General features: G+C 36.6%; 1 protein-coding gene across 5 annotated transcripts in view; it reads left to right on the forward strand.

The window, feature by feature from the left end:
• Nucleotides 1-26,835, forward strand: part of LOC127861409 (bifunctional 3'-5' exonuclease/ATP-dependent helicase WRN-like) — a 73,273-nt gene that overhangs the window by 29,619 nt on the left and 16,819 nt on the right. For all 5 annotated transcript variants that reach the window (XM_052399866.1, XM_052399867.1, XM_052399869.1 and 2 more), the window contains exons 6-14: nt 3,394-3,461; nt 8,883-8,991; nt 10,825-10,899; nt 13,080-13,269; nt 14,037-14,143; nt 19,650-19,810; nt 25,146-25,310; nt 25,704-25,812; nt 26,281-26,382. In XM_052399866.1, the coding sequence (XP_052255826.1) occupies nt 3,394-3,461; nt 8,883-8,991; nt 10,825-10,899; nt 13,080-13,269; nt 14,037-14,143; nt 19,650-19,810; nt 25,146-25,310; nt 25,704-25,812; nt 26,281-26,382 (1,086 nt within the window). The remainder of the gene's footprint in view (nt 1-3,393; nt 3,462-8,882; nt 8,992-10,824; nt 10,900-13,079; nt 13,270-14,036; nt 14,144-19,649; nt 19,811-25,145; nt 25,311-25,703; nt 25,813-26,280; nt 26,383-26,835) is intronic.

The raw sequence follows: 26,835 nt of genomic DNA on the forward strand, positions 1-26,835 counted from the left end.
AAATCCAAAGTATATTCTTTCACACATAAGTCTAAATTTAATGATTTTAGCAATTGTTGATTGTGTAAAACATTTTTTATTGAAGAAAAAAAACTTAACTCTAAGGAGCTTTAATAATATGGGACCTGTTGTTCCTGTAAGAGAATAACTGGTTTTATCCTGCCTCTGTTGCACACATTGACAAAATAAAGCAGGATCAAATAAATTTTCCTATCTCCGGTCAACAGGAAGTAGTGTATTCCTACGCACGTTGTGACGATTAACATACTCTAATATTTGACCTTAGAAATTTATTGGGACGCATCATGCATATTGTTATCGTTATATTATATATCATCGTTTTTTTCTCCTTTAAAATATATTACCGAACCAGCTTTCCGTACCATTTTCATCTACTTGATTACACAATTTATGACGTATCTACTCTAGTGTGACGTCATTTTTCACACAAAACATACTATTTAGTTTCTCAGAGTTTGGGTCAGAGTGGTTTATAGCATTCGATACCAACGCTATCAAAAATAGTGTGGTTTAAAATACATTTTGATAATAGGGATGGGAAAACAGAAAATGGATGTGTATATCGTTGTAAATTTATTGTTATAAGCAATGGATTAAAGTTGTCATTAAGGTTAATAAAATTAAGTTTTTGTTTTGCTGCTGCATTTTGTTTTTTCATTTTTTTACCTGGAAAATACATCACATTCTCGATTCGTTTTTTATTTCTTCTCATATTTTCAATAGGAAAGTATAAAAAGGAACAGTTTAAAGTGGAACTATTTTTTACGTGACACTATCGGTAATTATTCGGTCGTCTGGAATGTTGTGTACACGTAAGAGGCTCGACGAGAATATTTATATTTTTATGTCAATTTACCATTTGTCTTTGAAAAAAATGTGTTAACGGCATGAAGCAGGATAAATAGAATACATGGTTGGTGCCTCGGCACCAACCATGTATTCTCTATAATACAGATGAGATTTGCTTAATAGAAGGCTTTAATAGTTCATAAGACCCTCATGATCCCGGTTTTATGAAAGTGTATTGCTAGGAGTTTTAGGATAAACAAACATTTTAACACATGCTCACAAAATTTGCCATTGAAAGACTGAATTGTTTTGCATTTTCCAGCAGATGTGTATGAATTCTACTTTTTGATGAATGAGTGCTTACATTAAGTATATAGGTAATCGAAATACTTAGCCTGTGGGCCATATGCATGACAACTTGTTCATTTATAGAATTCTACATTAATCAAGCCTACTCTGCCATTTACCAAATTAGCCAACGGTTTAATTAGGGTAAAGATAACTTTTTATGTTTATAAAACCAGGTAAAAACCAGCCAAAATTTAAATAAGTACCATGTTCTAAACGTTAAGTTGGCGAACAGAAATTTGTTAGTGAAGAGAAGCTTGGTTTGGTATAATTGCTATTCATAAGTTTTTATGTCCCCCACTATAGTAGTGGGGGACATATTGTTTTTGCCCTGTCTGTTGGTTGGTTGGTTGGTCTGTTGGTTGGTTGGTCTGTTTGCGCCAACTTTAACATTTTGCAATAACTTTTGCTATATTGAATATAGCAACTTGATATTTGGCATGCATGTGTATCTCATGGAGCTGCACATTTTGAGAGATGAAAGGTCAAGGTCATCCTTCAAGGTCAGAGGTCAAATATATTTGGCCAAAATCGCTCATTATGCCCCCCTTCGAAGAAGAGGGGGTATATTGCTTTGCTCATGTCGGTCGGTCAGTCGGTCGGTAGGTCGGTCTGTCCGTCCACCAGGTGGTTTTCGGATGATAACTCAAGAACGCTTGGGGCTAGGATCATGAAACTTCATAGGTACATTGATCATGACTCGCAGATGACCCCTATTGATTTTGAGGTCACTAGGTCAAAGGTCAAGATCACGGTGACCCGAAATAGTAAAATGGTTTCCGGATGATAACTCAAGAACGCATACGCCTAGGATCATGAAACTTCATGGGTAGATTGATCATGACTCGCAGATGACCCCTATTGATTTTGAGGTCACTAAGTCAAAGGTCAAGGTCACGGTGACCAGAAATAGTAAAATGGTTTCCGGATGATTACTCAAGAACGCATACGCCTAGGATCATGAAACTTCATGGGTAGATTGATCATGACTCGCAGATGACCCCTGTTGATTTTGAGGTCACTAGGTCAAAGGTCAAGGTCACAGTGACCCGAAATAGTAAAATGATTTTCGGATGATAATTCAAGAACGCATATGCCTACGATCATGAAACTTCATAGGTAGATTGATCATGACTCGCAGATGACCCCTATTGATTTTCAGGTCACTAGGTCAAAGGTCAAGGTCACGGTAACCCAAAATAGTAAAATGATTTTCGGATGATAAATCAAGAACGCATATGCCTAGGATCATGAAACTTCATAGGTAGATTGATCATGACTCCCAGATGACCCCTATTGATTTTGAGGTCACAAGGTCAAAGGTCAAGGTCACGGTGACCCAAAATAGTAAAATGATTTTCGGATGATAACTCAAGAACGCGTTTGCCTAGGATCATGACACTTCATAGGTACATTGATCGTGACTCGCAGATGACCCCTATTGATTTTCAGGTCACTAGGTCAAAGGTCAAGGTCACAGTGACAAAAACGTATTCACACAATGGCTGCCAGTACAACGGACAGCCCATATGGGGGGCATGCATGTTTTACAAACAGCCCTTGTTTTATGAATACTTTTGCAATATTGAAGATAACAACTTGATATTTGGCATGCATGTGTATCTCATGGAGCTGCACATTTTGAGTGGTGAAAGGTCAAGGTCATCCTTCAAGGTCAGAGGTCAAATATATGTGGCCCAAGTCACTTATTTTATGAATACTTTTGCAATATTGAAGATAGCAACTTGATATTTGGCATGCATGTGTATCTCATGGAGCTGCACATTTTGAGTGGTGAAAGGTCAAGGTCAAGGTCATCCTTCAAGGTCAGAGGTCAAATATATGTGGCCCAAATCGCTTATTTTATGAATACTTTTGCAATATTGAAGATAGCAATTTGATATTTGGTATGCATGTGTATCTCATGGAGCTGCACATTTTGAGTGGTGAAAGGTCAAGGTCATCCTTCAAGGTCAAATATATGTGGCCCAAATCGCTTATTTTATGAATACTTTTGCAATATTGAAGATAGCAACTTGATATTTGGCATGCATGTGTATCTCATGGAGCTGCACATTTTGAGTGGTGAAAGGTCAAGGTCAAGGTCATCCTTAAAGGTCAAACGTCATATAGGGGGACATTGTGTTTCACAAACACATCTTGTTTATTATTGCGATTTTGTATTCATGCATTGTCTGTGATCATAGTTTTCAAGTAACGTTCTTATTGTTTCAGAATGCAGTGGAAAATCTTGCACTCTGTGATGATAGAGAAGAGAGATAATTGTGTCATTATGGCAACAGGTATACAATCTCCTGTATTATTGAGTATTTTGTACAGTTTTAAGTTTGCAACCTGATTGTACTAACTTGTCTTGGTTGTAAATCTTTGTTGTACACTCATATTTGTACAGTATAGACAGGGCTAGCACTGGCCCAAAATTTCTTTCAGCCAACCAGTTTTCGTTTTTTGGCGAGCGAAAACTGGTTTTGAAATAATAATATCAACGTGATAATATTGCTTTTAATGACAACAAGGGCATATCACATATTATAATATAACATGCAGTTTTCAATATAGAAATAATGATTATGGTACTTGTCAAAGTATAAAGATAATCTATTGTATACATGTTCATTTAACAGTGCTGTCGATTGTCCCAAATTTGAAATTCTGAAAAATAGGCCGGGGGTCTTAGAACCGAAGCCGTAGAAACCCAACAGGAATAAAGTGTAGAGCCTGCCTACCCACCCAGAGCCCTTACTTATTATTCTTTGTTATATTCTTTCCAATTGCAATTTCAGTTGAATACAATTCAAAATAATATAAACCACATCGTCCATATCACTGCATGTGTATTTGTCATTCTATTTCTTCTATAAAGAACATTGAAAATAAATTATAATCGACAAAAAATAATGTATCCGAAAAAGACAGTCCGAAAAAGTGTACGCGTTTTGTTCTTGAAATAGAACGTGCATATCATTTAATTGCATCAAATGAAAGCCAGTAACCTAGCAAATACGTAATTAATATACAATTTGATTGACAATTTGCTTTACAATAGCATAGTTTGTGGGTAAAACAACTTAATTATCACCTTTTAATTTCAAACGATAATCGGCGGAAAGGTGTAACATCATCAACGTAGAACTAATTATTTAGTTATCATCCTTTAATTCAGATATATAGTCGGTAGAAAGGTGACAGTGATCAGCTTAGAAATTATTTATTGTTGCGCTTCTTTGTTCATCTTTAAAGACGACGTTTGCCATCAGCCGCTATATTTTTGGCAGACGACAATCAACTGTGTATTCCCAGTATACAGTGTCTGCGCATGAATGACCCAATAGTATGTGTGAGCAAACTCAATGTTGATTGGCCAGCTACCACGTGCGCTTCAATAACAATAAGGTCAAGCGATGTCTCATGTTCTGGTGCAGACTGGTTTTCTTTCATTGTTCAAGTTGCGAACACTTTCATCGAAACAAAGAGGAAAATATAGAAAATCAGTCTGGATTTAAATGGCGGATATTTTCAATGAAATTTTACGAGATTTTAGCATTTTGCAAATCAGAATTTTCATGAGCCAAATTCTCAATATTTTCGCAATTGACTCAAATGGCGAACAGCAGCGCGAGCCCTGTATAGATTTTACACTCTTAATTGTCCTGACTTTTGCAGCATTGATTGTGAACCCTTGATTGTACAGGCTATATTCTTATTACGCAGTAATGAGACAAAATTCTACTGAATGATTTTGAAGACAGTGAAGCCTTGATGTTTTTTACTGGTATATATGTCAGTGAGATTTTGTTACTTAAAAAAAATTCCCCCGAATGACTAATATTTCACAATCAAATAAAAAAGAAATAAAGTTTGATAAAAAAATATTACAGAAAGTTTTCTTCCTTTTGCAGATTTTTGTGTGTAAACATGTACACTACTGTAACACTTTTTGTATTGGTCAAAAATAAAACAGTTACAGTAATATTTAAATTTTAACCAATTAAATCAGGTGTTATCTTTTCTCATGATCAAGAAAACAGGAAGACGCAGCCTTTAAAACATTTTGAGGTTTGGTTAATTTTTAGCTCGGCTGTTTTCGGAGAAAACCCGAGGTATTGTCATAGCCAGCTCGTCGTGTTGTGTTGTATGCTGTCCGCCCGCGTCGTGATTAAACTTTGACATTTTGCTCTGAAATCAAAGTGCTTCCACCTACAATTTTGAAACTTCATATGTAGATGCACTTTGATGAGTTCTACACGCCACACCCAATTTTCCGTCACTCAGTCAAAGGTATTTTAAAATGCACCCGCAGCCGAGCGTTGGCAACCGTTATGCGGTGCTCTTGTTTAACATTTGCCATTATAATTTCATAACATAGGTTAATAACACAAAAACAGGAGCAATTTGTGCATTAAATAATAAATTTTAACTTTATGTTTTTATGCCCCCCGGATCAAATGATCGGGGGTATATTGTTATTGGCCTGTCTGTCTGTCATTCAGTCTGTCATTCTGTCCCAAAACTTTAACCTTGGTCATAACTTTTGCAATATTTAAGATAGCAACTTGATATTTGGCATGTATGTGTATCTCATGGAGCTGCACATTTTGAGTGGTGAAAGGTCAAGGTCATCCTTCAAGGTCAAAGGTCAAATATATGGCTTCAAAGCGGCGCAATAGGGGGCATTGTGTTTCACAAACACAGCTCTTGTTTAAATGTGTGGCCAATATGATGCACAATAAAAAAAAAGTAATTAACCAGATTGTCCTCATCATCATGAAAAATTTTCTGTTTGAGTATGTATTAATGTGAAGATTATTGCACGTAAAATAATATTAATAAAACATTTACTTGATTGTAAGACGAAACTGAAGTGGCACTAACTTTAAATTAAAATAAACATGCTCAGATAAAGAGTTGAAATAGTTTCAAATTATTACAATAGTAGGGCTTACTCTGTCATTACCCCAAATTTACCAATGTCTACATATTAACAATTTTCAGCTGAAGAAAGTATAATTTGGTACATATTTTCCTTTATAAATATCCCTAAAATAACCAAAATACATAGAAATTCGCCACAGCATGTACAATTTGGCTAAAGAAAAAACAAAAATGAAAATGAGCTAGTGGAAGCCCTGCAATGTTTCATTTGTTTCCAATATCAGGGTTTAGCATGCTTTTTTTACCAATTCTAACGCCACAGGCTGTAAAGTTTAAAGCTAAAAAATAAGAAGGCATATTTATTTAGTGCATAGATCAGTATTGTGCATTACCTCATCTTTTCAATCTCTTGATAACTTAAATAAATGGTTGTTGAGTATGAAATTTTTCATTTCAGATATATAATATATATATATATATATATTCACAACTTTGGATACTGTATTTAACCACCTATAACGCGCCCCCTTGTATAACACGCATGCGATTTTTTTAAAAGCCAAAATGGAGAGAAAATAATTCAAAGCCTAAAAAACTGAAAATTGGTATGTACTTCTTACCCAATTTTAGTGATTGATTTAATTGTAGTTGTTATTGTTCAGATAATTCTTATGGCTGTAAAGAACTCAAAAACTTGAAAGATTTGAGGAACATTTTATTTGTCCACAAACCATTTTTGGGAGGATTTATTTTGTAGTCAGTTGGTTGGTCAGTCTGTTGGTCAGTCTGCAATGAAATGTTATAAGTTTGTTGATTTACTTCTCAAGGGAAAAATGCAACTTGTTTTCACTATGAAGTGCAGTTGCCAGAGAAACTTTTCTTACCCAATGATAATGCAACCTGTTTTCACTATGAAGTGCAGTAGCCCGAGAAACTTTTCATACCCAATGATAATGCAACCTGTTTTCACTATGAAGTGCAGTAGCCCGAGAAACTTTTCATACCCAATGATAATGCAACCTGTTTTCACTATAAAGTGCAGTTGCCCGAGAAACTTTTCATACCCTATGATCAGGGATCATATTTTTTTCGGTTTTGTCGGTCCTAGACTGATTGGGGTCATGAAAGACCGATTGAAAATCCCAAAGAGTCGGTCCGATTCTGTTTGCTAAAATTCCCATGTCATGAAACCGATTACGCAGTGCACATGCTAGCATACCCTAATAACATTCTTATCTCGATTAGGTGTGATAAACCATTTACTGCAGTCTCTAAACCGGTCAGGACCAGTCTATTGCACGTCAACCGACTAGTATCAGCTTATGACCCCAAACAACGAAGATTCGCGCGGTTGTGTATTAGTCAAGTGTGAATAACCCAGTGTCAATATCAATCGATAATTTCACTGGCTTATACCTAGCACACTAATCGGTCCGTAATGTGTGCTCGTCCACGATAAAATCGTTGACAGTTACTTCGGAGATTAAAACCTCGATGTTATCCTCGTGGAAATTGTGCATTTCATGCATGATACAGTCAGTAAACTTTCATATAAACAAAGAAGAAAATCGGATATAGTGCAATAACTGTGGGCGGACCTTATACACTGAAAGCACGCGCTGTAACTACACAGTACATGCAGATACATTTTCCACCAGCGTAATAATCCGGACATAAATGAATGAAAGTTGCGGTTTTGATTGACAGAACAGCCGAAAGTTATTTTTATGGGCGGAACTTCACATAAAATAGTACACAAGAAAAATAATATACATTGTATAAATCTTTAGTAAAAATCATGTTAGAATCGAAATAATTTGTGTACTTTATTGTTTGTTGTTGAATAACCCACGACCGGAAGTTAAGATGCAAGGTTTTTAATCACTCGTGCTTCACACTCGTGATTTAATCCCTACGCATCTTAACTATCGGCCGTGGTTTATTCGACAACAAACTATAACGTACACGAATTGTTTTTCAACTATTTGGTTTTATTATTGCCAGTAGCCAACCTACACACAGCCATTTGTTAGATTCAATGCATGTGTGTAAGCTATTATCGAGTCGACAATGATTTAAAACATCGGTATAGACTTACACAGATTAATAATATTGACAACGATGAAAAGTCAGATAAAACAGTTACCGAAACAACAATGAAATAGCTAATGATAAAACCAAATGAGAAAACTTGTATGTTCCGTTTAAAAAAATGCTTAAAGCAATTTAACTTGTACATTGTTATACCCTCTTCATGAACGTCAAAATCAACGGTATATATTTTAACGTAATTTGTCATAATTTCGGATAAAAAAATTCGGACATTTTTTCCCCATTTAAATCCAGACCAATTGATGTTGCTGGAAAATATGATCCCTGCCAAGGATAATGCAACTTGTTTTAACTATGATGTGCAGTTGCCCGAGAAACTTTTCATACCCAATAATGCACACATTTCTGAGTTATTTGCCCTTGAATTTAGCTGACAAAGGGATGTGGGGCATTAGCCAAGTATGTGACAAAGCTCTAGTTGGCTTAGTTTGTTCTTGTTAAATCTATTTGAGCAATGCTCTGTGTAAACGGGGCTTAATACATGTGCCTGCTGTCCCAGATTAGCCTGTGCAGTCCAAACAGGCTTATCAGGGACGACAATTTCCACGTTTATGGTATTTTTTGTTCAAAGGAATTCTCTTCTAAACAAAAATCCAGTCTAGTGGAAAGTGTTGTCCCTGATTAGCCTGTGTAGTCAGCATATGATAATCTGGGACGAAACTTAACGCACATGTATTTAAGCCCCGTTTTCATAAAGCGATGCTTATTTTAATTTTCAGGGCATGGCAAGAGCCTGTGTTACCAGTTCCCCTCACTGATGACAGGAAAGACGACTGTGGTTATCTCCCCTCTCATATCCCTCATGCAGGACCAGGTCTTGGGGCTAGAGTGAGTTGATCATGAGTTATCTTCCTTGAGTTGATTAAGGGCTGTGTTCATGAGTTATCTTCCTTGAGGTGATGAGGGGCTGAGAAATTATTACACTTTATAATTAAGATTAGACTTGGGTGCATTGCACAAAATTATTTTTATTTGCAAATATGGTACCAATATAAATAATGCTTTTTGTCACCATTTAAAAAAAATGGACCTATGCCATAAACAACTCATTTTAACTTATGTTTCATTTCCAGGTAAAGATTACATAAGTTATATTCAAATTAAAGCCCCTTTATTAGCATATTTCCAAGAACTAAGTTGATTCCAAGGTTTCAAGTCCAATAATTTGCTTGGTGACTACAAACATGTATAGTACATTTATGAGGTTGATCATGTTTACTTAATGTTGTGAGTTTACAATATCATATGCAAATTGTTAAACACTGTCAACACATGGTGGATCTAATTTCAAGCTTTTCACTGGTCAATTATGAATAATCAGTATAATAATAAATATATAAACTTGTTCCTTTGTGTAGCTCTGTTATGCAATTAAGCATAGAAATTAATACTGAAGTAAAAAGAAACATTTCAGAACCCAAAGGTTGCATAAATACTATGTTTACTACCTTACTACTGTTATGAGCTGTGTTCATGTTTACCAAGCCTATATTATAGTCTTATAGTATTAGTGTTTAAAATATAAGATATGTTACTTAACTGTTGCTATTTAATACCATGTTTAATTAAACAAGATGAGGAATTGTGTTTAGCCTTTGTTTAGCTTATTAGACAAGATTATCTTAGACAAGTATATTAAAATATGGAAGAAAATATCAATCAGTCGAGGATATGATTACATAAAAAATAGATTTCATAAGAGATATGCTGATGTATATCTTGAATGTTGTTAATTGATGATGATTAACCTTAATGATGCCATTTATTCTCTTAGTAAAGTCATGTGGTCGGTCAGTCAAAGTAACCAATGAAAATTATCAAACTTTTATCTTGCTCAATTTAAACATATACAAATTATTCACAAACAGTTCGTTATCCAAGGTTCAGACTGATATAAATGATCCTTGCATTGGGAAAAGGAGTTTAATGCATATGCGCAAAGTTGGGTCCCTGAGTAGCCAGTGCAGTCCACATTAGGGCTAATCAAGGATGACATTTTCTGCTTTTACGGAAATGTTTTTAGTAGAAGTCTCTGCTTTATGGAAATCCAGTTACGGATTTAAACACCAGAGAAGCAGTATAAAAGGGCCACAAACTCACAAAATGTCTACTTTTCAGTTGTACACTGGTGTGTAAACAGCAGAAAACAAAAGTGATTATTTTCAAAATATTTAAGCTTGTATTTAATATTTTCCTATGAAATTTGGCATACATATACTTAGTATACAAACAATAAGTATGAATAATTTGGTGGTTGTTCTGTTGTAAGTTATATAGTTATTGACTTACAGAAAAAAGTTTTTTGTTGTCTGCTTGAAATTCAAATTTCCCTGTAAATGCTCATCACCGCCCACTTGAAAGGTTATGAACATCTCTCAGCCAATAGCTAGCGGATGACTCAAATCAAGTTTACATGTAAATACAGATTAAACACTATACCAAATTGCTGTCTGCTCAAACGGGTGTTTCTGTTTATAAACACTCTAATGTTATCAGCAAATTGCTGGCAGATAAACCCAGCCCACTAGTTAATGTAGGTTAACATTTTACCGCCGCAAAATCAAGCAAGTGAGATCCACTTTTAAAGAGGACACTTAACGCACATGCATAAAGCCCTGTTCTCCTAGACTCAATTGTAATATTTTCTCTATTGCCCTCCAGAGCTGCCAACATTCCATCTTGTTTCCTGGGATCAGCACAAGAGAATTCAGCTGAAGTGAAAGCAAATCTCATGAGGTAGGATTTTCTTCCTCTTATTAAAATTAATTTTTATCCATACTTGATTGTTTTTCTTTAGCATTATTTTGTGACAACATTTATTTTGCTCACATCATTATCCCATAAAAGTTTGAATATTCTATTCAAGTATTATTAATCTTCTTCCAAGTTGATTTTCACTGAAAATCAAATCATGTACAGTTAATTAATACTCCGCCGCAAAGCTGTTGCTCTTCGTCAGCCGTTACTTGGTCTGTCTGTCTGTAGCACTTTCATGTCCACTCCATATTTACTATACCTTATGAGGGATTTTCATGAACATTGACAGGATGTGTATAAGGCATGAGTAATTTATGTCGTGTCTAGGTTGCACTTGAAGGTCAGAGGTTGAGTCTTTATTTTTGTGTTGTCTCCATATCTCTCATACACTGAAGGATTTTTGGTTAAAATAGTTCAATAAGACTATGTTCAATAGGCATGATAAGTGCATGCAAAATCAAGGTCAAGGTCATATTTCGAGGTCAATTGTTTGAGTCTCCAGTTTTGTCTCTACAACACATCTATACCTGTTGAAGGATTTTCATGAAACTTACCTCGCATGTAAAGGGCATTGAGATGATACGCAAAATGATTGAGTTAGGCATGCTGAAACAAGGTCAAGGTCATACTGCAAGGTCAAATGTTTGAGTCTCTATTTTTGTTTTTTGCAACACATCTCCTTTACCTGTTGAAGGATTTTCATGAAACTTACCTCATATGTTAAGGGCATTGAGATGATGTGCAATATGATTGAGCCAGGCATGCCGAAGGTCATACTGCAAGGTAAAATCTTTGAGCCTCCATTTTGGTATCTGCTCAACTACTCCTATACCTTTTGAAGGAGTTTCTTGAATTTTGCCTCAAATGTGAAGGGCATTAAGACAGTGTGCAGAAGTCATGAGTCAGTCATGCCAGCTCAAGGTCAAGGCTGTAGTTTAAGGTAAAGAGCCTCCAATTTCATGTCTGCTCCACATCACCTATACCCTTTCAATGATTTTCATGAATCTTAGCTTTAATGTATAAATCGTCTAGATGATGTGCAGAAGGCATGAGTCAATCATGACAGCTCAAGGTCAAGGTTGTAGTTTAAGATGAACAGTTTAAGCCTCCATTGATATGTCTGCATTACATCACCTATACCCTTTCAAGGATTTTCATAAAACTTAGCCTTTATGTATAAGTCATCTAGATGATGTGCAAAAGGCATGAGTCAGTCACACTTGCTCATGGTTAAGCTTATACTAAAAGTCAAAAGTTTGAGTCGCTTTCTGCTGTGTCCGACGTCCGTTTATATCTCATTCACCCATGGAAGGATTTTCATGAAACTTGAGTACAATGTTGAGGTTCATACGATGGTCTGATCATGAGTAAGTCACGCCGGCTCAGTGTCAAGGTCTTTTTTCAAGGCAATAAGTGTGAACCTTTTTGTGTTCGGTACATATCTCCTTTAGTCATGTGTCAGTCATTCTTGCTCATAATCAAGGTCACTACTTCAAGTTAAAAACAATCTCAAAGGCAAACATAGTTGTCTCTTGGAGTTCCCTATAAATAACACTGTTGTGTAATTTTGGAAAAAAAGTAAAATTAGTTTTGTATCAAAAATCCGTTTGCTATATTTTCAATGTTAAATGCAAATTAATCTGGAAAATGTATGAATACCATGTTTTTATATTCACATCTGGAGCATTGATATTCACATCTTTAATTTTGCCAATCACATCCGTAATACTGCCATTCACTGCTTTATTATTGATATTTATATCTTGAGCATTAATATTTACATAGGAGATATTAATTTTCACTTTTCATGCCCCCGTATCGAATGATCGGGGGCATATTGTTTTTGGCCTGTCTGTCCGTCATTATGTCATTTTGTCATTCTGTCTCAAAACTGGTTAAAGTTTTGCGGTAACTTTTTAAATATTGAACATAGCATGCATGTGTATCTCATGGAGCTGCACATTTTGAGTGGTGAAAGGTCAAGGTCAAGGTCATCCTTCAAGGTCAAAGGTAAAAAAAAGAGCGGCGCATAAGGGGGCATTGTGTTTCTGACAAACACATCTCTTGTTAAATATTGATGTTCTCAACTTGGATATTGATATTGACATCTGGAATAATCATATTCACACCAGGAATATTACTTGCATCCATTTCCTTAGGGGTGAGTACCGTGTTGTATACATCACACCAGAGTTTGCCACTGGGGCCACGGAAATGCTGACCTCCCTGGACCAGAAAGTGGGCATTGATCTCATAGCGATAGACGAGGCTCACTGTGTGTCCCAATGGGGTCACGACTTCAGAGACTCATACCGAAAACTAGGTCAACTGAGGTCCCTCTTCTCGAATGTGAGTTTGGTTGTGAGTGAGCTTTTGATTGTCTAGGATTAGGAGCCAGTTCCAGGTTTATATTATCTTTAACCCTTTCCCACAGAGAAATGCACGTTAATGTTTTTATATTCTCTTAGAAAATCAAACTTAATTTAAGACCTTTTGAGTTTTGTACTAAATTCAAGTTTAAAAGGCTTTATTTCCAACCCTTAAGTACTGATGAACAGCAAACAGCATAAAACCTGATCAGACTTATATGAGGCTGTTCTGGATTTATGCTAGTTGCATATAGCAGTTTTCACTTTGCTTCTGAGTGGAAATGGGTGAAAAAAATGAAATTCTGAACTTCCTGGCTTCAGATTTTGGAAAGTTTGCTAATAACATTTGGAAGAGTTGACAGTACACAACATAGACCATAATCATGTCAGAATTTGAATGAAGTATTTAGTCTAGGTTTGCTTGAGAAAATTACTTTTTCAATAGAATTATGTGCCTTATCATTCAGAGAAACAGGTACATACTTAAAGAATCATGTTACTTCTTACATTTTCTGCTCGATTTATTCTACATATTCTCCCTGTATTACTACTGGTATTTCTCATTGGTATTAAAAAAGTGTATTTGTAAAAAAATCTTGCATACTGAGGGTTAAGTGCATAACTACTGTATTTGATCTGAAAGTGTTGAGCGAATAAGCCATTTTCACATTCAACACAAGATATGCTCCATTCAACACCAACCCATAATCAAAAGCCTTAATTTGGTACGTACTGGTTTTGTTGTAGACCCCATTTATGGCGTTGACTGCGACTGCAACTCCTGAAGTGCGGCTGGACATATGCAAGAGTCTGCGAATGAAAAATCCCATCATCACATGCACTGGCTTTGATAGGTGAGCTTTAAGAATGCCAAGTTTAGGGTTTTTTTGCACTCCTCTCATTTAAAAACAACAACAAAACTATTGTTGTTATTAGCTCACCTGAGCACAACGTGCTAATGGTGAGCTTTTGTGATCGCCTTTTGTCCGTCGTCAAAATTTGCCTTGTGAACACTCTAGAGGCCACATTTATTGCCCGATCTTCATGAAACTTGGTCAGAACATTTGTCCCATTGATACCTCGACTGAGTTTGAAAGTGGGTCATGCTGGGTCAAAAACTAGGTCACTAGGTCAAAAAAAAAGAAAAACCTTGTGAACACTGTAGAAGTCAAATTTGATGCCCAGTCTTTATGTAACTTTGTCAAAATGTTTGTCTAAATGATATGTTGGCTGAGTTCAAAAATGGTTCCGGTCCCTTAAAAAACATGGCCGCCAGGGGGTGGGGCAGTATTTCTTATATGGCTATAGAAAAACCTTGTGAACACTCTAGAAGTCACAATTTTTGCCCAATCATCATGAAACTTGGTCAAAAGATTGGTTTCATTGATATCTCGGACGAGTTTGAAAATGGTCCAGATCCGTGAAAAAACATGGCCGCAGTTTTCTCTATATGTTTATATAGAAAACATGTGAACACTCTAGAAGTCAAATTTTTGGTTCAATCTTCATGAATTTGGTCAGAACATGGGTTTTCTGGATATGAAAGTTGAGTTCGAAAATGGTACAGATCGGTAAAAAAGCATGGCCACTAAGGGGGGGGGGGGGGGTGTCATTTTCTGTATTTTCTGTATTTGTTCATTTTAACGATGCTTAGATTCTTTAGACTTGGCTTGTACCTGTCCTTAATTCTCTGTCATTGTTCTTCATTTTTCTAGTGCTTAGAATAAAAGTTAAATTTTTCGTTAAAGCTGCTTTGGTTTTCACTTATAGATCAATTCTTTGAGTGTATTCAGGCGTATCTGACTGGACGCCTTAGTTAATTGAATTACAACCAGTCAGTGGTGTCATCCTGACCTGAAATAAGCGTTCTTTAATAAGACTCGATAAATATTTCCGTATTACATAAGTGCTTACAAAGTTACATAACTGGTAACCGTCCCGTGACCGGTTCACTTACGTAAGTGAACGAGACCGCACTACCACAGTTGTTTATAGTGAAACATTGTGAATACTTTTAGTCACATTTTTAGTTCAATATGAATGACACTTGCTGATCTTCACACATGGTGACAATCTTTATGAGCATAATATTTTTAGCTCATGGTGAACTTTTGTGATCACCTGTTGTCAATTGTCTGTCTTCCCTTGTGCGTCATGAATATTTGCCTTGTTAACACTGTAGAGGCCACATTTATTGTTGGATCTTCATGAAACTTTGTCAGAAGATTTGTCCCAATAATATATTGGACGAGTTCAAAAATGGTTCCAGTCTGTTGAAAAACATGGTCGCCAGGGGGCCATTTGTTGTTCATTCGTCATGAAACTTGGTTAGAGCATTTGTTCTATTGTTATCTTGGGCTGCAAAGAACAGGTCATTTCTTTTTATCTCAGGTGTGCAACTTTGGGCCTTTTAGGCCCTCTTGTTTTTACATTTTTGACTTTTTGGGTTTGATATGGAAAGAATATTTATAAATGGTATGGGAATGGGACTATCAAACTATTGGACCTGTTACCAATTCAAACTAGAAAAGGCGCAGCAGAGGCTGACGCCTATCCGCACACCGCATGTTTGACCCAGGGGCACCCCAGGGTTGGTAAAAGGGTATTACATAGTTGAGATTGACCGTATTGTCATAAGAGAAGTTCGGTATCAATTAGAAGTGAACTGTGTAGAAATGAAGAAGTTATAATAAAAGGCAATTTTGGGTGGGGTGTGGCCTATGTGGGAGGGGCGCCCCAGGGTTGGTAATGGGGCCATGCATAGTTGAGATTGACCGTATTGTCATAAGAGAAGTTCAGTATCAACTAGAAGTGAATCGGTGTAGAAATGAAGAAATTATAGTAAAAGGCAATTTTGGGTGGGTGTGGCATGTGTGGGCGGGGTGCCCCAGGGTTGGTAATGTGGCCATGCATAGTCGAGATTGACCGTATTGTCATAAGAGAAGTTCAGTATCAATTAGAAGTGAATCAGTGTAGAAATGAAGAAGTTATAGTAAAAGGCAATTTTGGGTGGGTTTGGCCTATGTGGGCGGGGTGCCCCAGGGTTGGTAATGGGGCCATGCATAGCTGAGATTGACCGTATTGTCATAAGAGAAGTTCAGTATCAATTTGAAGTGAATCGGTGTAGAAATGAAGAAATTATAGTAAAAGGCAATTTTGGGTGGGTGTGGCCTAGGTGGGCGGGGCGCCCCAGGGTTAGCAATGGGGCCATGCATAGTTGAGATTGACCGTATTGTCATAAGAGAAGTTCAGTATCAATTTGAAGATAATTGGTGTAGAAATGAAGAAATTATTGTAAAAGACAATTTTGGGTGGGTGTGGTCTATGTAGGCGGGGCGCCCCAGGGTTGGTAATGGGGCCATGCATAGTTGTGATGGACCTTATTTTCATAAGAGAGGTTAAGTATCAATTTGAAGTAAATTGGTGTAGAAATGAAGAAGTCGATGTAAAATAACCTAAAAAAATGAGTGAAAATCTTTGACCCGGCCCCACCTCAACCCCCATAACATTTGACCCAAAGGTCAGATCAAAATTCCAAATAGTGCAGGGTCGCACATATGCTCATAGCTACCATGTGTGTAAGTTTCAAGGTTCTAGTGCTAATAGTGTAGGAGGAGATAGTGGCCAGGAAGGACGGACAGACAAACGGACAGACTCCGGAGATAACCACAATATCCCCAGGCTTTTCAAAAAGCGTGTGGATAAATATGCACATTTGTTCACAATTGTGAATATGGTCAATCAGGAGCCATATTCATTTTTTTATTGCCCACTTGGTCTAATCATTTGTTCCTATAATGTCTTGTACAAGTTAAATCTGTGTTGTACTGGGTAAAAAAACTCTTGTTAGATGTCACAAGTATTGCTGAAACATCATGAAAACAGATCATGTCAGTTAAGTTACTTTGGGTCTCAGGTGAGCAACCCAGGGCCTTTTGCCCTCTTGATATATTAAATCATTTTCGCTTGTTAGATTAAGAAATATTAAAATATAAGCGAGTCAAGATTTCTGTTCAAAATGACCCATTTTTCTGCAACATAAAAAATTATGTACTAGATGTATAACTTCTTAATTATTTATTAAAGTTCAAGCATGTGCATAGCACACCTTTATAATTGTAGAGTCAACTAACAGTCACCAGATTTGTCATTGACTTAAATATCTTTATAGAGGTGATATAAATGCAATATGTACACTTCACATAAACGTATTGAAAATGAGATTGAACAGGACTGCAAACTGTGGGTTGCATAGCTTGGTTTTGTATTTTTAACAAATTGGAGTGAAATTATAGAAATGGTTGATGTTTCATGTACATTGATTTGTTTCAAACTATAATTTTTATCCGTGTTCTCATTATTAAGCAATATGACTTTGTCCCAATTTTGACAATTTAATGGTCTGAATATCCCAATTTACCCGGGTACTTATCCCCAAAATTGTCAGAAAAAGGCCAGGCCTAGTTTATTTCTGGGTTTGTACACTTTTATTTTTATTGTACTCCCAGTGTCACCATGGGAACACAGTGAGGCTAGCATTATAATAGCTAACCAATACTTCAGAGGTTTCGATTGGAATCAAATAGAAAAATGTTATTGAGTTGAGAAGAAAGAGTGCAGGGATTGAAATGAGATTTTATAATGACCCAAAGTAACAACTTATGCTAATAATTTGGTAATCCTGTATTTGCATTCAGTGTCATTTGGTTCGTTAATACTGGTACTTGCAAATGCTATTATAAATAAACAATATCTCCTGGAGATAGCATACTGATTATGATGGAATAATATGTAACATGTAAATCTTTTTTGGGGTTAACCATATCCTGCTCAGAAAGAAAGTGATAATGGCTATATATGAGTTGCTCGCAGTCTGTTCAGGTTTTATGTTGTTTGCTGCTCATCATTATCCTATGGTTGAAAATCCTTTCAAATGTTAATCTTGCATTAAAGTTTTTGACTTCATTAGATTTTCTAAGGGACTACAAAGATGTCAAATGCGTGTCTGAGTTCAAAAGGGTTGAAAATATAAGGAATTGAATCATACTTCAGGCCCAACCTGTTCCTGTCTGTGTTTCATGCCAAACCAGTTTTTGTCTGTGTTTCAGGCCCAACCAGTTCCTGTCTGTGTTTCAGGCCCAACCAGTTCCTGTCTGTGTTTCAGGCCCAACCAGTTCCTGTCTGTGTTTCAAGCCCAACCTGTTCCTGTCTGTGTTTCAGGCCTAACCTGTTCCTGTCTTTGTTTAAGGCCTAACATGTTACTGTTTGCATTTTCAGGCCTTACCTTTTTCTGTCTGTGTTTCAGGCCTAGCCTGTTCCTGTCTGTGTTTCAGGCCTAACACGTCACTGTCTGTATTTCAGGCCCAACCAGTTCCTGTCTGTGTTTCAGGCCCAACCTGTTCCTGTCTGTGTTTCTGGCCCAACCTGTTCCTGTCTGAGACAATCTCTGCACAGAGTTGTTGTTTCATTCTCTCACATACAATCTCTGCCATCATAATAGTTCATAATGAAAAATAAATTACCTAATTTAAAAAGAGTAAAAAAATAACAGAAAAATGTTTGTACCCTGTGGCTTGGCTATCATCACATTGTTGGTTATGAAGGCAAGGATTGGATTCAGCTATGCTGGTTCCAGTAAAATATCTGCGCAAAGGTTGTGTTTGAGACCCGACCTGTTACCATCTGTGTTATCAGGCCCAACCTGTTTTTAAGGCCTAACTTGTTCCTGTCTTTGTTTCAGGCCTAACTTGTTTCTGTCCATGTTTAGGCCTATCCTTTTCCTGTTTGTGTTTAAGGCCTTAAATGTACCTGTTTTTGTTTCAGGCCTAATCTGTTTATGTCTCCGTTTCAAGGATAACCTGTTCCTATCCATGTTTCAAGCCTAACCTGTTCCTGTCTGTATTTCAGGCCTAACCTTTTTCTGTATGTGTTTCAGGTCTAACCTGTTACTGTCTGTGTTTCATGTGTAACCTGTTGTTGTCTGTGTTTCAGGCCAAACATGTTCCTGTCTGTGTTTCAGGCCTAGCATGTTCCTGTTCTAGTTTCAGGCCTAACCTGTTCCTTTCTGTGTTCAGGCCTAACATGTTACTGGCTGTATTGCAGGCCTAACCTTTTTCTGTCTGTGTTTCAGGTCTAACCTGTTACATGTACTGTCTGTGTTTCAGGTGTAAACTGTTCCTGTCTGTGTTGCAGGCCAAACATGTTCCTGTCTGTGTTTCAGGCCTAACATGTTCCTGTTCCAGTTTCAGGCCTAACCTGTTTCTGTCTGTGTTTCAGGTCTAACATGTTCCTGTCAGTGTTTCAGGCCTAACCTGTTTCTGTCTGTATTTCAGGCCTAACCTGTTCTTCTATGTGTTTCAGGCCTAACCTGTTCCTGTCTGTGAGCTTGAAGTCCGGGGATATCCTATATGACCTGCAATCCCGGATGGAAAAAACAGGGAACCGATGGAAGTTCAGTGGGCCCACAATTGTATACTGCCCAACAAAGAAAATCACGGATGATGTGGCCAACATACTCAAAGGTGATTTCAAATTGAAATCAAGGTTGCCACGAGTAAAAATAGATTGAATTTGAAACAAGGGGGGTAACAATGCACATTTTAATTTTGTCTCCCTTTATCAGACTTAAAAAAAAAATGAAAATCTGGTTTTATGACAATTTTGTCCCTTGTTGTTAAATAAATTAAAACATTAATACTGTATGTTGACAGATTATATGTTGATACAGTGTCATTTTTTGTACCTGTAATTCAAGTACGAGACAGTGATGATTCAACTAAAAAGCCAATATCACTTAGCAAAGAACTTCTGAAGATTCGTTTATTTTTGTTGCAATAAGATTTCATGGGTTCTTTAAATCTGTCATTTTCCATTGATCTGAAACAGTGTTAATTTTTCTATAATGTCTGATATAAAACTTGGAACTTGAACATTTGGTTGACAGTTGATTTTGTGGCTGGGAAGACTCATGAAATTAGGAAAATCAGTGTCGGACAAATAATTTTGTTGTCACAGTATATCAGGCATTGATTAGCACTAATCCATATAAGTCTCGCTTTATGAAAATGGAGCTTAATACCTGTGCATAAAGTGTTTGTTTCCAGATTGGCATGTGCATTCTGAACAAGCTAATCAGGGACCACACTTTCCCCTTTTGTGCTTTTCGTTTAAAGGTAGTTTCTTCTAAGCAAAAATCCAGTAATGAAGGAAAATGTTGTCCCTGATAAGCCTGTGCAGACTGCTCTGGCTAATCTGGAAAGACACTACGCACCAGGGCCAAAACACCCTTTTTGGGGAAGGGGCCTCAGCCTTTTTTAAGGGAAAAAATAGCGCAATTTTTTCTTTCTTGGGGAAAATAATAATGAACCATAATATTCCAAAAATATCCACATGACTGAAAATCTTTAAGTTTGTAATAGCCTTTTAATGTAAAATATTTATAACTTTTGATTTCGGCTCGTTCTGTCATTCGCCGATTGGTCACGAACAACAAAATTACGTCATGCTTATTTGATCAATATGCATACCCCTCTAGGAGAATAATACAGGAGGTAATGAACGGCATATTCAACCAATATGAATACCCCCTTCCCCTACAAGACTTTTTACGGCTCTGGGTTTTTCCAGCCTAATAAAAGGCTCAACAAGTAAACAACTTTGACTTTCATACGAAGTTTAGATATTACTTTGGTGGGGAATTTTTCCAGTATAATTGGGGAAAAGTTTGGTCAAATTAGGGGGAAAAAGTGGTTACTTCGGTTGGGGAAGCGGCTGATATTCGGCTTCTTCAAAGAAAGGTTTTCGGCCCTGTGCACATTAATTAAAACCCATTTCCAGTGCAAGGCTATTATTGAATACAGTTTTTTTAAACCTGCCATGTTTGCAAAGAACTATCAAGCATTGATAAGCACTAGTCAGCAATTTTTTTTGCCTAGGTGATTGGGCAAATTACCAAAGACTGATTGAGAAAGTGGTGTATATTATATTTTATCTGTTTGTAACAAATACTTTAAAATTGATAACTAAGTGTTGTCAAGTTGTCAATATAATATTTAAATAGGTTCAAGCCATAGAGCTGCATATTGGATTTGTTGGACAGCAATTCGGAGATTTTAAGTTTTTAGTTGTGACACTAGCGAGCAACTAATGTACAGACAGTTTTGCATATCAGTCTGCTCTTAACTACGCTAGAAACGATAACCACTGCCTGTTTATACTTCACCACTGGTACACTGCAGACAGCCTGTATGTAATCAATAGTATTTAACAGCTTGTTCGACAATAATGGCCAGTCTAGTGTTTATAACAGCTTGTGCGACGACATTGGCCAGTTTATCATGGAAATCTGTACATATTGGCTGCTTTCAGGGAAAACTAGGTTGAATGCGTGTCAAATAAGATTAGCCTGTGCACACTGATTACCCTGCTCAATGGGCACAAGCTAATCAAGGACGACACTTTCTGATTATATGGTGTTTTTCATTAAAAGAGAGTCTCTGGTACTGAGATGACAATTAATGCATATGCATTAAGCCCTGTTTTCCCAAAATGAAGCTTAAATTATCATTTTTTATTAATGATTTGAAAAAAAAGATAAAAGTGATAATAACTCGTAACCTCCCTGACAAGGCAAATACACAAAATCACTTTTAAATCAAATAAACAACCAATGAGTTCTACATTTTTACCTTTTGGCATTTTTAGCTCGACTATTATATATGAAATATATATAGTGGAGCTATTCTACTCACCCCGGCGTCGGCGTTAGCGTGCAAATGTTAAAGTTTGAGTACCACCCCAAATATTTCCTATGTCCCTTGACATATTGCTTTAATATTTTGCATACTTCTTTACCAACATGACCCAACCTATAAACAAGAGCAGACAACTGTATCAAGCATTTTGTAAGAATTATTGCCCTTTTTTCACTTAGAATATGCATATTATTGATAAATCTATGTTAAAGTTTGAGTAAAACCTCAAATATTTTCAATGTCCCTTGACATATTGCTTTAATATTTTGCATACTTCTTAACCAACATGACCCCAACCTATAAACAAGAGCAGACAACTGTATCAAACTTTTTGTAAGAATTATGGCCCCTTTTCCATTAAGAATATGCATATTATTAATAAATCTATGTTTAAGTTTGCGTACCACCTCATATATTTTCAATGTCCCTTGACATATTGCTTTCATATTTTGCAAACTTCTTAACCAACATGACCCCAATCTATAAACAAGAGCAGACAACTGTATCAAGCATTTTGTAAGAATAATGGCCCTTTTTCCATTTAGAATATGCATATTATTGATAAATCTATGTTAAAGTTTGCGTACCACCTCAAATATTTTCAATGTCCCTTGACATATTGCTTTCATATTTTGCAAATTTCTTTACCAACATGACCCCAATCTATATACAAGAGCAGACAACTGTATCAAGCATTTTGTAAGAATTATGGCCCTTTTTTATTTGCCCGTTTAAAAAAAAACAGGACGTATTATAGTTTCCCCTTGGGGGCGGGCGGGCAGCGTCCACATCAGTTTCCACTCTCTAATTCAAATAGTTTTTATCGATCTTCACCAAACTTGGTCAGAAGTTGTATCTAGACAATATCTAGGTCAAGTTCGAATATGGGTCATGCCGGGTCAAAAACTAGGTCACAGGGTCACTTAGTGCATTTCAAGCATTTAGCATGGTGTCTGCTCTCTAATTGATGTAGTTTTCATCCGATCTTCACCAAACTTGGTCAGAAGTTGTATCTGGACAATATCTAGGTCAAGTTCGAATATGGGTCATGCCAGGTCAAAAACTAGGTCACGGGGTCACTGAGTGCATTTCAAGAATTTAGCATGGTGTCTGCTCTTTTATAGAAGTAGTTTTCATCTGATAATCGCCAAACTTGGTCAGAAGTTGTATCTAGACAATATTTAGGTCAAGTTCGAATATGGGTCATGCCGGGTCAAAAACTAGGTCACAGGGTCACTTAAACCATTTCATGCATTACGCATGGTGTCCGCTCTCTAATTGAAGTAGTTTTCATCCGATCTTCACCAAATATGGTCAGAAGTTGTGTCTAGACAATATCTACATGTAGGTCAAGTTCAAATATGGGTCATGCCAGGTTAAAAACTAGGTCAGGAGGTCACTTAAACCATTTCAAGCATTTAGCATGGTGTCTGCTCTCTAATTGAAGTAGATTTCATCAGATCTTCACCAACTTTAGTTGTGTCTAGATGATATGTAGGTCAAGTTCAAATATGGGTCATGGTTAAGTTATCAAGTTGTCCAATGCCTTAAAACGGGCGTATCTTGTGACAGTTTGGCACTCTTGTTCTCTTAGTAACTGAATATTTTGTTAAATTTAGTGTTAAGATCCACTTGACTTCTAAAGTATCAAAGCTATTGCTTTCAAACTTCAAATATTTTCTTACTATCATGAGGGTACTGTACCTGGCTAGTTCAATTTGACATTGACCTTTGAATGACCTTGACTCAAGGTCAAAATTATAAATTTTAGTTAAATTGCCATAACTTCTTTATTTATGATCAGATTGTATTAATACTTTGACGAAACAACACTTACCTGAATACCACAATGGATTCCACACAAACAATACCCAATGCCCCAACCCAGAATCCCTGCCCCCCTTCCTTTTTTTGATTTTTGTAAGATTGTCAAATAAATGACCACACCCCACATTATATCTCCCTCTCAACCCACCCCCTACCCAAAATGAATATTTATTTCTTTGAAACATGGTTAAAAAACAACAACAAATATTTATTTACTTTATTTTTGAAGGACTGTCCAAAATTCCCACCCAAGCTATTGCCATCAAACTTGAATTAAAATCTTATTAGTTTGTTTTATGTCTTTACCAATGTTCAATAGATTGTGGAAAATATGCCTGAACTATTACCTTTACCTTATTGAATTATTTTAACCCATTTCTTGTTATTCTTTAGCAAGGCTACCAAAATTCTAAAGATGGTTGCCAGTGCAGCAACCAATTGTGAAATAAAAAGAGACATATTGTTGTTATTTTGTCTGACTTATCTCTATAACATAAATATGAGGATAAACAGTGCACACACATCTCTACCTGTGCTTTAAGACACACTCTTTATACATTTGAATGGGTTGTGTTCATTTGAAACTCACGATATAAAAAGCTATGACATAATTTTTAAAACTGAGGAGCATCTAAGATTATGCAATAGCGAACAACTTCAGTGCCTTCAGCGCTTTGATTGCCCATAGGGAAAGTGACATTTTCCATTACTTTATAAAGACGGAAAAAAGTCGCTGCTATTCGATATTCATTACTTCATTAGGTACATTGATCATGACTGGCAGATGACCCTTATTGATTTTCAGGTCACTAAGTCAAAGATCAAGGTCACAGTGACTCGAAACAGTAAAATGGTTTCCGGTTGATGACTCAAGAATGCTTAGGCCTAGGATCATGAAGCTTCATAGGTACATTGATCATGACTGGCAGATGACCCCTATTGATTTTCAGGTCACTAGGTCAATCAAACGTCAAGGTCACAGTGACTCGAAACATTATAATGGTTTCCGGATGATTAATCAAGAATACTTAGGCATAGGATCATGAAACGTCATAGGTACATTGATCATGACTGGCAAACAGCCCTTGTTGGAAAAGTTTAGCATCTTTTGGGGGAAGCTTGAGTCCTATTTTTAGGGAAAAATGTTTCTTTTTGCAATTGGGAGACAGTCTTTTTTACTTTTTGCCATTGGAAAACATAAGAGACTAATTTTGGCAAAAAAATAACTGGAACTATATCATGCATTGATAAGCACACTAGTCAATATTTATTACAGGTTTAAATATGCCATGTTTGCCGTACCATGCTGGGCTCACCCCAAAGGCCAGGAAAGAGGCCCACAAGAGGTTTGTCAATGACGACATACAGGTCGTTGTAGCAACCGTTGCATTTGGAATGGGCATCGACAAACCAGATTGCAGGAACGTCATACATTATGGAGGTAGACATATTTATAGACTTCTTGATTACCACATATTGCACATATATTTGTTAAATCTCTTACAAAGTGGGTGGTATAAGATGTTGCACTTGTCCGTCTGTCTGTATGTAAGACCTAAAATATTGTTTCGCAACTTCCCTTAAAATGTCAGGTAAATTTCGCTCAAATTTTCACTGCTTAACTGCCTTAATTTGTACATGTATTTGATTGTGATGAAAATAATTCGGACAGGAACCATTTTTTGCAGAATTGTTTTCCACTGCAGAGTATATACATCTTGAACTACGCTACAACTGCTTGGCCAACCAACAAAATCAATAAAATGTATGCCTCACAAACAATAATGATTTTACAGTGACGGTATGTTACATGTAGCTGGATTTGTTATTTCAGCTCCTAAGGACATAGAGTCCTACTACCAGGAGGTGGGCAGGGCAGGCAGGGATGGCATGCCCAGCAGTTGTCACACTTTCTACGCCAACAGTGACTTCAACACAACCAGGTAAATGCTGACATGATTATATGTAAATTTGTATGTTAATTTGTGTGTGTAGATAGTTTTAACATTTCTTATTTTAATGGATGAATGTTCAGCTTGAAGTTAACATTAACGATTAAACTACTACAGATATTCAACTTCCAACATGACTTGTTGTCATTATATAAGGTTACTGACAGAAGTGTACATGTAATTATCAAAACTCGAGTAGAGAAGGCAATCATGTGACAGCTCTTGTTTTCTAATGCAGCTTGACTCAATTGGTTAACCCTTTCACCCATAAGAAGCCAAGTGAAAAGGGCTACTGCAACCAGCCTAAAACCAGAACTGGCATCTGAGTGGGAAAGGGTTTAAAAGAATGTCACAGTCAACAAGCACAATGTACAGATGATGTATCTGCTTAATAATTCCAAATAAGATCCTACATTTTCACACACAGCCCTATTGACTTAACTGCAAAGGTTGTTGTAGGTTCCTTTTGAAGGACATAAAAAGCGTGAAGTTCAAGCAACACAAGGTGACTATGATGTCTAAGATGTCCAAGTACCTGTCTGCAGCAACATGCAGAAGAAGGTCAGTGTAATGGACCCTTATTAATGTCCTTAAGTTCAGAACAAAAATGTATTCGTGGCTAGCTTTCCATGTAAATATTTTTTTACATATTTTTTTTATTGTCAGTGAATAGTTTATGATTATTCTTTTTAGCTCACCTGAGCACAACATGATTATTGAGAGCTTTTGTGATCACCTTTTTATGCTCCCCCAAAAATTTATTATGGGGGGAGCATATAGTCGCCGCTTCGTCCTGTCCGTCCGTGTGTCCTGTACATGCACAATTTTGTCTGGGCTATTTCTCAGCAACTAATGACCGGAATTCAATGAAACTTTATGGGAAGCTTCACTACCAAGAGGAGATGTGTATATTATCAGCGAGTTCTGGTCGGATGATTTTTCACAGAGTCATGGCCCTTTGAAATTTTCTATAAAGAAATTCATGTCCCCCCAACTACTGTGCCCTCAAGACGT

Source organism: Dreissena polymorpha, chromosome 16 (assembly GCF_020536995.1).
Source record: "Dreissena polymorpha isolate Duluth1 chromosome 16, UMN_Dpol_1.0, whole genome shotgun sequence".
Classification (NCBI taxonomy): Eukaryota; Metazoa; Mollusca; class Bivalvia; order Myida; family Dreissenidae; genus Dreissena; species Dreissena polymorpha.